The sequence below is a fragment of the Nematolebias whitei genome, chromosome 8 (assembly GCF_014905685.2).
Source record: "Nematolebias whitei isolate Nwh7 chromosome 8, NemWhi1, whole genome shotgun sequence".
Lineage (NCBI taxonomy): Eukaryota > Metazoa > Chordata > Actinopteri > Cyprinodontiformes > Rivulidae > Nematolebias > Nematolebias whitei.
Genome location: NC_056505.1, coordinates 1839370 through 1851521, shown reverse-complemented (window position 1 = coordinate 1851521; position 12152 = coordinate 1839370). Strand labels below are relative to the sequence as shown.

The 12152-nt window shown below is 44.7% G+C and overlaps 2 protein-coding genes across 2 annotated transcripts in view; both read left to right on the top strand.

Annotated features, from left to right (window-relative positions):
- The first annotated feature begins 494 nt into the window (after positions 1–494).
- On the top strand, positions 495–1664 carry gpsm1a (G protein signaling modulator 1a). The gene is made up of 2 exons (XM_037680818.1): positions 495–631; positions 1392–1664. The coding sequence occupies exons 1-2, from the start codon at positions 614–616 to the stop codon at positions 1605–1607; spliced, it is 234 nt and encodes a 77-aa protein (XP_037536746.1). The 5' UTR covers positions 495–613; the 3' UTR covers positions 1608–1664.
- Positions 1665–7215: 5551 nt separating this feature from the next.
- The window catches only part of LOC119413743 (transcription termination factor 1), a 20206-nt gene continuing 15269 nt past the window's right edge, over positions 7216–12152 (top strand). The window contains exon 1 of the mRNA XM_037680800.1: positions 7216–7317. The gene's annotated coding sequence lies outside the window, so the exon portion shown is untranslated. The remainder of the gene's footprint in view (positions 7318–12152) is intronic.

Here is a 12152-nt window from a genome sequence, read left to right as displayed (position 1 = left end):
ACGGAGTTTAAATGTTTTTTATGGCCATGAGAGTACAAACACCTCTCAGCTCAGAATCTTCTGCATCTTTTATTCAGCGTGCGTCCCCAACCGTTAATAACTAATTAAAAATGTCACATTTTTTTGTTCGGACCTGTTAATTCATCAGGTCGGGTGGAGTTCGGAAATTATGACTGCGGGCTGGGGCCGGGTCGGGCTGGATCAGATTTTTTTGGGCCCGAATGCAAATCTACTGTAAGTCCAGTTGGTGTTCTCAGTCGGGTTCAGAACCTGTGAGGACAACAAGAAGTCAACTCTGATTGGCTCTGCCTCTTTTTTTTAAATAAATGATGTGAAAAGTTTGGTGTACTGAGAGTTTCTGCAATGCATTTTGTAAAATATAATATATTTATGTGTATTTAATGGTTTGCTGACCCATTTGTTATTGCTGTAGATTAAAAGCAGCCACCAGGAAGAGCCGGAGGCCCTGCTGGACCTGATTTTGGAATCTCAAAGTCAGAGGCTAGACGACCAGAGAGCCAGCCTCAGCCTGCTGCCTGATTCAGAACCACCAGCCCTCTGCGGGGCCTGCAGTCCTGATCAGAACTCTGTCCCAAGTCTGGACTTTTACTACATGCTGATACACTACCAGGTACCTGTAGCACTCACCTGACTATTGATAAAACATAAAGGTAGCAATATATAATACAGCCTGATACTTACCAGGTACACACCTGGTAGGTACTGTGAATGCACCCTAGTACATTCAACCTTTATTTATACAGGTCAGTCTCATTGAGCCTCAAAGACTCATTTACAAGTGAGACCTTTTTGGACAGATAATAAAAAGTGATGAAAAATGACACATTTAGAGTTTGGGCTTGGAGACAAAAAAATTCTAACATGCTCTTAGTCTTTGGCTGAAGGTTAACAGTACGATAATGGGGGGAAAAAGCTTGCACACAGGCACATAATGACTCCGACAATCGGCAGCAGTGGGGTGGGGGTGGGGGAGACGCAAGGGCAGTGAGCATGTCCAGAGACAACACACAGAGGCACTGCAGAGTTCAGATAAAATCACTCCGTTCACATAGTTCTCTCTGGAGAGATCCGTGCACACTCGGGGGTGTCAAAGCAACCAAGGACGAATCCAAAGAGTCCTGAAATGATGACAGAATGTTTATTCAGCTGGGCCCCTCTGAATGGTCCGCAGACTTCCTTGGTAGGACGGGAGGGCAACCACTGCTTACCTCTACCAAGTACCTGGCACAGGTGACAGGTGGATTCAGGCCCAGACAGGAAGTAGGTCTACATCAGACTTAAAAACACACTTGGGTATGGCCAGAGACGTTGAACATGGATGACGATTTTACCAGTTCAACTGGTTTACCTGTCCCTCTGTGTGTCTGCAGTCCGACAGGATGGAAGACCAGAGGTGCTCCCTTCCACACCTGGATGAGGTCATGGGTCGGGTTCCTGAAGGACAGGAGGATTTTTTCAGTCTGATCCAGAGAGTCCAGTCCAGGAGGATGGATGAGCAGAGAGCCTCAATGATGCTGAGCCAGGGGGAAGAAGACCAGAACCCAGAGCCAACAAGCTCCTCCCACCAACGTCATCACCATCACTGATGAAGATGGATCAGCTTGTTAGGGGTCTCCTTGATAAGTCTGAGTCTACACAGTGAAACCAGATTGCTGCTCAGGTTTCCCTCTGTTTCTCACTGATGATGTCACCAACTTGCTGCAGGTAACTGCTGTAGGCAGCTGCAGAACCACCTGAGTCAGGACTGAGATTGTAACATGACCTGCTTTGTTCTAGGGGATTTCCTGTTGGAACAAGAACCTAAATGTCCTGCTGCAGGTGCAGTCTGACAGGAGCTCACCTGTTCACTCAGCAGTCACCTGAGCACAGACAGATAGATCAATTGCAACTCCCAGAATGCATTTCAGAAACAACCAGGTTCTAAGTTTAGCTGGATATGTTTTTCATTTATTAATTTCAGATTTAGCTAGAATGTTTCCAGTCGGTTCTCCTGCTGGGAGACAGCAGCAGCTGAGGATTATGGGTATTGTATTACGTAGAGAGACAGAAATGCTGCAAAGTGAGTTTCATGTGTAAAAACAAGCTAAACTGTTTGTTTAGAACATGTAACAACTTTAGAAATGTGATGTTCCACATTTAACTTGTAACTGGGGTATAAAATGCTTCTCTAACGACACTCTTTAAGTGTTTTACTTCAATCTTCATTGCACCGAAACAACGAGGATTTCTGCAACAGGTAAAAACCCAACTGTCCAGATGACCAGACTGAACATTGCTGGATTTATACCTGGATTATTGAGCATGAACTTTGGAGTTTTGAACCACTTTGGCATGACTGTCTTAGAGGAGTTGACGAGGGAGAGGGTAGGCCCCGGAGGCCATCTTAGCACCAGCAAACTGTTTTTTTTCCACTACGAGAGTGAGCTGTTTGTGGGAATCAGTTTATTTGGTGTCTCCTCAGAAGTCCTCTGAATAAAGGACGAAACAGCTCAGCAAAAAAAAAAAAAAAAAAAAGAAGAAACTGTCCAGATGACCTGACAGAACATTGTTGGATCTTTCTGACGGGTTCTTCTGCCAGGTGTTCCCAGCAAACCCTCACTACATGTTTGGGTCTGCCGGGTCTATCCGGCATCTTCCCCACTATCTGATCCACCTCACCGCCAGGTGGTGATCAGTTGACAGCTCATCTCCTCTCTTCACCTGAGTGTCCAAAACAAACAGCCGCAAATCAGATGACACGACTAGAAAGTCAATCATTGATCTACGAACTGGGACGTCCTGGTGCCATGTGCACTTATGGACACCATTATGTTCAAACATAGAGTTTGTGATAGACAAACTATGACTACACAGAATTCCAACAACAAAACACCGTTGGAGTTCAGATCAGAGGCTGTTCCTCCCAGTCACGCCCCTCCAGGTCACACTGTCATTACCCACGTGGGCATTGAAGTCCCCCAGCATAATAAAGGAGTCCTCAGCTGGCGCACCTTCTAGGATAAGGCACACTTCCAAAGACTCCAAGAGTGCTGGATACTCTGAACTGCCGTTGTCTTGGCACAAACAACAGTCAGAGCCATCCCCCCACCCAAAGGCACAAAGTCGGGGGGCTAAGACTAGACCCACACCAGCTCAGCACCTCTCACCAAGGGCAACTCCAGAGTGGAACAAGGTCCAGTCCCTCTCAAGGAGATGGGTTCCAGAGCCCATGCTGTGAGTTGAGGTGAGCCCAACTATATCTAGTCGGTACCTCTCAACCTCACACCCAAGTTCAAGCTCCTTCCCCCAGAGAGGTCACATTCCATGTCCCAAGAGCCAGCTTTGGTAAGCCAGGGTCAGAGCGCCAAGGCCCCCCGCCGTCAGCCACTGACCACGAAGTCATGCACCTGACTCGTATGGGCCCTCCTGCAGGTGGTGGGCCCACAGGAAGGCAAACTCATGTTGCTCATTCAGGCTGAGCCTGACTGGGCCTCGAGGTAGAAATCTGGTCACCAGAAATTTGGAATCATGTTTCCAAATATCTGGCGTCTGTACTCATCCCTTTAGTTGGCAGCTCAGAACACCACATACAGAACACCATGGACTTTGTGGACAAGGTGAGGGATGTCATCATGGAGACTGATGAAACATTGGTCTCTTTTGATGTCACATCACTCTTTACGTGCATTCCTGTTGATGATGCAGTAGAGGTGGTCAGTTTAAGATTAAAATCAGACACCACTCTGAGCAGCAGGACCACGCTTTCCACAGAACAACTGTGTCAACTCTTGAAACTGTGCCTGCAGTCAACCTACTTCATATATGGGGAGCAATATTATAGGCAGAAACATGGGTGTGCTATGGGGTCTCCAGTTTCTCCTATTGTTGCCAACCTGTACATGGAGGAGGTAGAAAAGAGAGCCTTGACGTCCTTTTCAGTGACACCACCAAGTCATTGGTTCAGGTATGTTGACGACACCTGGGTTAAAATCAAATCTCAGGAAGTCCAACATTTTACTGACCACATCAACTCTGTGGATAAATACATCAAGTTCACACGAGAAGATGTAAAAAATGGCAGGTTGGCTTTCTTGGACTGTGAGGTCTCAGTCTCTGATAGAGGACATTTGCAAACTGAGGTGTACCACAAACCCACCCACACAGACCAGTATCTGCAGTTTGACTCCCATCACCCTTTGGAGCACAAGTTAGGAGTCATCAGGACTCTGTACCACAGAGCAGACAGCGTCCCCACTAGCTCAGGAGCCAGGCAGAAGGAGAAATCCCACACAAGACAGGCTCTAGAGCAATGTGGATATCCTAACTGGGCCTTCCTGAAAGAAGAAACCCAAACAGGACTCCAGTCAGCCAACAGGTGAAAAGGAGGAACCCAGACCCAGACCAGTGGTCATTCCAGATGTTGAGGGGGTATCAGAGAAACTGAGACGTTTATTTTCTAAACATAACGTCCCAGTGGCTTTTAAACCCCAAAATACATCAAAGACTGGTTCATCCCAAAGATCCAGTCCCCCGGCACAAACAGAGTAATGTTGTGTATGTTGTTCAGTGTCAGGAGGGTGATCAGTCTTACATCGGGGAAACTAAACAGCCACTGGCCAAAAGGATGGACCAGCACAGAAGATCAACATCATCAGACCAGGACTCTGAGGTCTACACTCATCTCCAGGCCAGCGGTCACTCTTTCAGGGATGAAGATGTTCACATCCTGGACAGAGAGGAACGATGGTTTGAGAGAGGAGTAAAGGAGGCCATCTTTGTGAAAAGAAATCGTCCATCATTAAACAGGGGTGGAGCCTCCAGGTTCAACTGTCCCCCTCTTACAATGCTGTGATTGCTAGTATCACTCAGCCCTCTGTGAACAGTAAACAGCCATCAGGTGCTAATGATCCATTGTTAGGCTGATGGTCCTTCTTGAGCATGTGATCAGCTGGTTCTGGTTGTCAGCAGCAAAACTGGTTGATCCACTCTGAGAAGGTGCTATTTAAGAGACTGAGCTGAATACAGCACCTCAGACTGAGGAAGTCCTCAGGATGAGAGACGAAACGTTTCTAGATTTTTTTGTTGTTTTGCTTTGTTTTGTTTTTTGAATGTCCAGAGGACCAGATTGAACTTTTTTAGATTTTTCTACCTGGATTATTGAGCATCAGGACATACAGTATGACAGACATCTTCTCCCGCGCCCAGACACTGAGAAGGGGTTCTCTGAGACCAAAAGTGGGCATTTCTGGAGAATAGGCATTTGTAGAGGACAAAGACTGATTGGCTAACTGTATCTGCTGCAGAGATACCCGTAGATACCTACTTGGAATTGCTTCTCATTTTCTTGGAGTGACCAGTGTTGCCAGATAGAGTGGAGGTTTTCCAGCCCAAAAATATGTTAAAAACTGCCATGTCAGACAAAAATCTGCCCAATCAATATATTGTTACAGTATATTTATTGTTTGAACATGAACACACATCAGTACAAGCCAAGGTAATTTAACAATATGTGGCAAAACGCAACAATCCAACAAAAATCTTCCCAGAGTTCCCAGCAAAATCAGAATGGAAACCATTCGGTTAGCAGTAAACTGCCCAATCTGGCAACACTGGGAGTGAAAGAGGGTGTACTTGGAGTGTACAGGGGAGTGGTGGCGCAGAGGTTAGAAGATGGGCTTGTGATCTGAAAGAAAGTCGCAGGTTCAACTCCCGGAACCGTCAACATCAAAATGTGGGTGGAAAAGGTGAAGCACCCACACCTGCCTCCACCCTCATTGGCCCCACTCTGGGCCCCTGCAAGGCCCTCAACCCCCACCACCTGCTCCTAAACAGGTCTCTCTTGAAAAAGGGTTCTCGCGGCTCAATGAGACTACCTGATAAATAAAGAGTAAATGAAAAAAAAACCTTGACAGCGATAACAACTACAATGTATTTAGTCATGTTATCACTCGAACATGAACCACTACGTTTTGCATCCAATAAAAACAAGGATGTTAACAAATAAACTGGACAATATTCTGGCAGTTTAGTGATATTATAATATCACTAATTACATATATAATATAAGGCAGCACGGTGGCGCAACTGGTAGAGCTGCTGCCTCTCAGCGAGCAGGTCCTTGGTTCAAACCCCGGTCCAGGGGCCTTTCTGGGTGGAGTTTGCATGTTCTCTCCGTGCATGCGTGGGTTTTCTCCGGGTGCTCCGGTTTCCTCCCACAGACCAAAAACATGCATGTTAGGCTGATTGGTGACTCTAAATTGTCCCTAGGTGTGAGTGAGAGAGTGAATGGTTGTTTGTCTCGTTTGTCTCTATGTGTCCCTGTGATGGACTGGAGACCTGTCCAGGGTGTCCCCCGCCCCTCGCACAGTGATTGCTGGACATGGGCACCAGCGACCCCCGTGACCCAAAATGGAATAAACGGGTAAAGATAATGGATGGATGGACATATATAATATATATATATATATATATATATATATATATATATTATATATATTATATATTTAGTGATATTTCCAGAGTTGTGGTCTTGACTAGTCTTGAAATAAAATCCCGAGTCCTCAATGTCTGAGTCGGAGACAAGACCGAGACCATCAAAAAATAAGACTGGTCTCGAGTACTACAACTCTACATTTAAGTAATACTGAAAAGAAAAGAAAGACATTTTATATTTTTCATGAGTTTGTCACTTTAGCTCGTACGTTGGTTGAAGAGTAGCAGATGTTTAAAAGGCTAAATAAAGTAAACCTTTAAACCCACCAGTAAGGCTCAACTTTGTTTGACTGGGAGCGACACAATTATTAAATTATAAAGGTTAAGAATAGGTCTTTTATGGTTCACTGTTGAATTTTAAAAACGCTTTGACACTGAAATATGCTTAAAAAAAATTTTTTGTGGTTAATTGCTCAGCCCAAAAATTGCTAAAAAATGTGCTCAACTATCAATTAATAAAATATCAACACTCGTTATAATTTTATATCTGACGGAAAAACGTTGTAATGGTTCAGAACCTTTTCCCTGACCGTTGTTTCCCTCCCCAACATGGCGACCATTTTTACCTTTGCTAAACGGGCGTGAGTTTATTAGGAAAAACGTTCTTAACAGGATATATCGGTTTGGTCTACGAGTTTATCGTATTAAATGTCTTCAAATATTTTTATTTCATGGTTTGTTTTTTTGTTTGGTGTGGTTTGCCGTACAAGGCGCACTGCGCATGTGCAAAGAAAACCCAGGAACCCGGAAGTGAACGAGCCGTTTTGCGCGGCTGCGTGTGCGTGTGGCTGAAGAGCAGGAGGCCTAAGAAGCGCGTGCCTGGATGTAAGTGTGTTTCAGTGCTGTGAGCCTGTTTCCGTTGATTATTCCCACTTGTCGTGACTTGAGCTACGACTGTTCTCGTGTCGCGGTTTTTCTGCTAATGTCACCACGTCCGGCTCGTTCCTGCTTCGATTACTTTTGGTGATGAAATCTCTTAAAGTGGTTAAAATATTCATGTTTTCAGCATTAAACTTCAAAATAAAATGGATTGAGATTCCGTGAAATCCTGTTTTCTGAGCTTTCACTATTTGACTCTTTTTTTTGCTGAAACGTTTCTCCTTCCATCCAGAAGGCTTCATCAGACAAAGAAACACAACACAAAACTGATTCTTCCCCCAACAGCTTACTCCAAAGTGGAACAAACCAGTTATGTTGGTGCTAAGATGGTGTCTTGATGAAGCCATCTGGATGGAAGGTGAAACGTTTCAGCAAAAAAAGAAACTGTCCAGATGACCTGACTGAAAATTGTTGGATGGATACCTGGATTTTGGAGCATGGACTTTTTTGTTTTTTGTACTTGAGTTTACTTCCACCTAGGTCTGTTCAACTTCAAGCACTTCACGAGTGGTTCGTCGTCGTGATGTCTTGAACCTTACTGTGGGAAAGTTTTGGTGTTTGTTGGGTCAGAAGACGTGTCCTGATCAAAAAGAACACCAAGCTTTTGAACTCAAGAAGTGGAGGACAAATTAATGCCATCCAGAGAAAATGAAAGATAATATTTATTCCCAAGATGCTCAGGTCCAAAAACTAGAACCTGTAGAGTGGCCAACCGTCCCGTAAAAACCAGAATCATCTCGTATTTAGAAACAAAAGTACGTGTCCCGTATTGAGCTGAAATGGGACGCACTTTGTCCCGTATTATAGCTATAATCAAAAACACGTCCATGTCAGTAGAGTTCGTAAATGATGCGGTGCTCTTTATGGAATTTTATGGTAAATGAACTCCCGCCCTCTCCTGCTCTGTGACCAATGAGCAGTCTTCTTACTCATGAAGCTGCAGGATCAGCTCATCTCATTGGTCCAGCTCCTGTTGCGTATCACAACCACCGCCAGACCGGATTCAACAAGACCTCATGCAGGCGAGCGGCAGGAATTCAGAGGATTTAAACGGCGCACATCGTTCACCTTCCATCAGTAAACCGACCTCTTCAACTGAAAAAATACAGAATCGAGTGAGAAAATGAACACGTGGCTGGAAAGAGTGCACGATAATGGTTATAAAGTGCACTGTACTGTCTGCAGCCCGTGGTGGACAGTTTGATGTCGAACAGTTTCCACCGCTGGACACATAAGAGATGTGAAAGACAACAAAACCAGGAGAACCCTTGTCTGAGTTTAGAAACAGACAATTAAGGGTCATCCAGCCTTGGTCTTTAAGACATGCTGGTAGTCCAAGTAGCTGACTGGATTCATTGGGTTTCATGGGCAAATATAACTGTGTATCATCAGCATAACAATGAACATTTACCCCATCCCCATGCTGTTTAATAACTACCTAATGGAAGCATATACAAGGTAAAGAGTATTCGCTTAAGCACTGAACCCTGAGGAACTCCATGGCTAACTTCAGTGTAAAAAGAAGATTCATTATTTACATTTACAAATTGTAATCTACCAGATAGATATGATTTACACCATTTTAGAGCTGTTCCTTTAATCCCAATATTTTCAAACAGGAAGTCAGTCCCAGCATTTCTTCTATTTTATCTTGGAATGCTGTCCCTACTGAGTTTATCGACAAATATTTGGGTATCCTGGTTGATTCACATCTCTCTTTAAAGCCTCATGTCAAAATCTTTGTAAAGAAACTGAAAGTTAAACTGGGTTTGTTTTCAGAAACAGATCCTGTCTAACTCTGAACCCTGAGGAACGCCTTGTATCTGTGACTTTCCTTCCCTCCATTGATCGCGGTGACATTATTTACATGAACGCTCCTACAAGAACCTGCAGATGTTGGATGCTGCAGATGTTGGATGCTGCAGATGTTGGATGCTGCAGATGTTGGATGCTGTCTATCATGGTGCACTAAGATTCATAACTGGCTGTAACTATCGTACCCACCACTGCACCCAGTATTCACTGGTTAACTGGTCACCAGTAACTTCACACAGACTCTCACTGGTACATCTTCATCTTTAAATCACTTCCTGGTCTGCTGCCTTCATACATCTCCTCCTACATGTCTCTGCGTGAGTGCAGCTACAGCGTGCGCTCTCAGGACATCATTACCTGCAGTGTTCCCTCAGTGAGGACTGAACTAGACAAAAGGACCTTCTCCTACTCCGCTCCCGTTTCCTGGAACATCTTACAAAAAGATCTGAAGCTCTCAACCTTTGACCTCCAAGACCGGATTTACCGTATCGGCAATCTGGGCATGTGCCCAGGGGCCCTTGGCACAGAGGGCCCTCTGCCGGCAGAATTGCTTTTGCCGCAGCAAACATTGAGCACTCGGAGTCCACTCATCCTTGCGATACAGCACTGTGAGGGAGGATGGTGAAGCTGCTCACAATAATGGTCGCGATGGGGCAGTGAATGTCCGGTTTTCAAAATAAAACACAAAACCCAATAAAATTCACATATTTCACCTTATTCCTTGTGCCTTTACTGTAGAAACCTTTCGGCAATAACTTCCGGTCCAACACCAGAAGTGTCAGCACTCATTTCTCCACCAGCTCATGATCCTTCCATCCCATCTCAATATGCAGCTGTATCTGACCATTTTGAACCAATCTCTCTGTCCTCTCTGGAGCAGGTCATGTGCAGCATGAAACCTTCTGGTTCCCCCTTTGATGTGGTCCCCCTTCGACTACTAAAGGAGGTTTTTCCTACTCTGGGTCCTTTTATTCTCTCTATTGTGAATAGCAGTTTATCCTCAGGGATGGTGCCAAAAACTTTTAAACATGCTGCTGTCCAGCCTCTCCTGAAAAATCTCCAACCTTGACCCCTCAGTCATGTCCAACTTCTGGCCTGTCTCCAGTCTCCCATTCACCTCTAAACTACTGGAAAAAATAGTTGAGTCCCAGTTGAAATATTTCTTGGAGGATCACACTATCCTTGAGTTATCACAATTTGGCTTCAAATCTCTCCACAGCCCTGAAACTGCTCTACTGAAGGTTGTTAACAACATCTTCATATCCACAGACGCTGGTGATTCTGTGCTGCTTGTCCTGCTGGACAAGCTTTTGACACCATCGACCATGAGATCCTCATTTCTAGGCTGAATCAGTGGGTGGGCATCACAGGGTCAGTCCTCAAATTGTTTAGATCTTACCACTCTGACAGAACCTTTTGTGTCAGTCATTATCAAAGATTTGAGTTCAGCATCGGCAGCGCTTCATTGGGGGGTACCGCAGGGGTCCATCCTTGGTCCCCTTCTCTTTTCTTTATACCTGCTGCCACTAGGTGCATTTTTCCGTAAACACAACATACCCTTTAATTTCTACGCTGATGACTGTCAAATTTACTTCCCCCTGAGGCACAGAGGTACATGCTCTATTCAACATCTTTTTGACTCCCTGGCTGACATCAGGGACTGGATGGCTTTAAACTTCTTGTTTCAATGAGAAGAAGTCTGAAGTCATGTTGTTCCCTCCCAACGACACGATCACAAACCACTGCATCGACTTTTCCTCTCTAGCCCCGTCAGAGAAACAAAGAGTCACTAATCTGGGAGTGATAATGGACCCTTCCATGAAACTCAACAGTCATGTAAACATGATTGTTAAATCCTGTTTTTTCTCAGCTGAGGCGGCTGTCTAAGCTGAAGCCCATATTGTCCAAAAATAACTTGGAGACAGTAATACATGCATTTGTAACATCCAGGCTCGATTACTGCAATGCACTTCTGTTTGGAATCAGTCAGTCCTCCATTGCACGACTACAACTGGTCCAAAATTCTGCAGCACGATTTTTAACTGGTACAGGTCATAGAGACCACATTACTCCAGTTTTGGCCTCACTGCACTGGCTACCGGTTCACCTTCAGATCCAGTTCAAAATACTCATGTATGTTTTTAAATCACTGAAAAGTTCTGCCCCATCTTAACTTTAGCCCAGCATTGACTTTGACCCCCAGGTTTGTAACAGCCGGCCTGATTTACTGGACCAAGGAACCAACATTACACTGGGAGTCTCAGTGGAGCTTCCAAAGACCATCACCTAAGTTTTTCCCTCATTGAGCTTTAAGAAGTTCACAGCCATCCAGGCTTTGATGTCCTCCAGACATGAAAACAAAGGAGCCAGAGAGTTGGTCCTTTTTCATTAGCGGGACATATATCTGTGTATCATCTGCGTAATAGGGCTTTAACAGACTACTCGAGTAATCTACACATCGATTCCTATGACATCTATAGAGTTTTTTTTATTTCATGTTGAGTATTCGTGGTGACGTCATTACGTCGTCGTTACGTCATTGTGTCACGTGTCACGTAATCCGCAGTGGGTGCGGGATACAAAATGGATTCCTCCCAGCAGACCGATGGAGCAGAGCAGGCCCAGTCTTGACAAACGGGTAGAAATACATCATTAGTCTGGAAATATTTCACTAAAGATGAATCTTCTGGTTCAACTACCATAAGGAAACAGAAAATGAATCAACTTCCTGACTGTATGGAGCGCGGTGTGAACCGGTGTTACACCATATTCTGTGACCACCGTATATTGTGACCGTAGGGGGTGGTGTTGCATGCACTGTTGCAGGTCACAGAATATGGTGTAACACTGGGTCCAGTCGACCGAACCAGAACCAGCTTCCTCTGACCTTGTTTCACAAACTAAAAGCAAAAAATATTAATCTCTAAACCTATTTAAAAAACCTATAAACATATTAATCTCTAAAA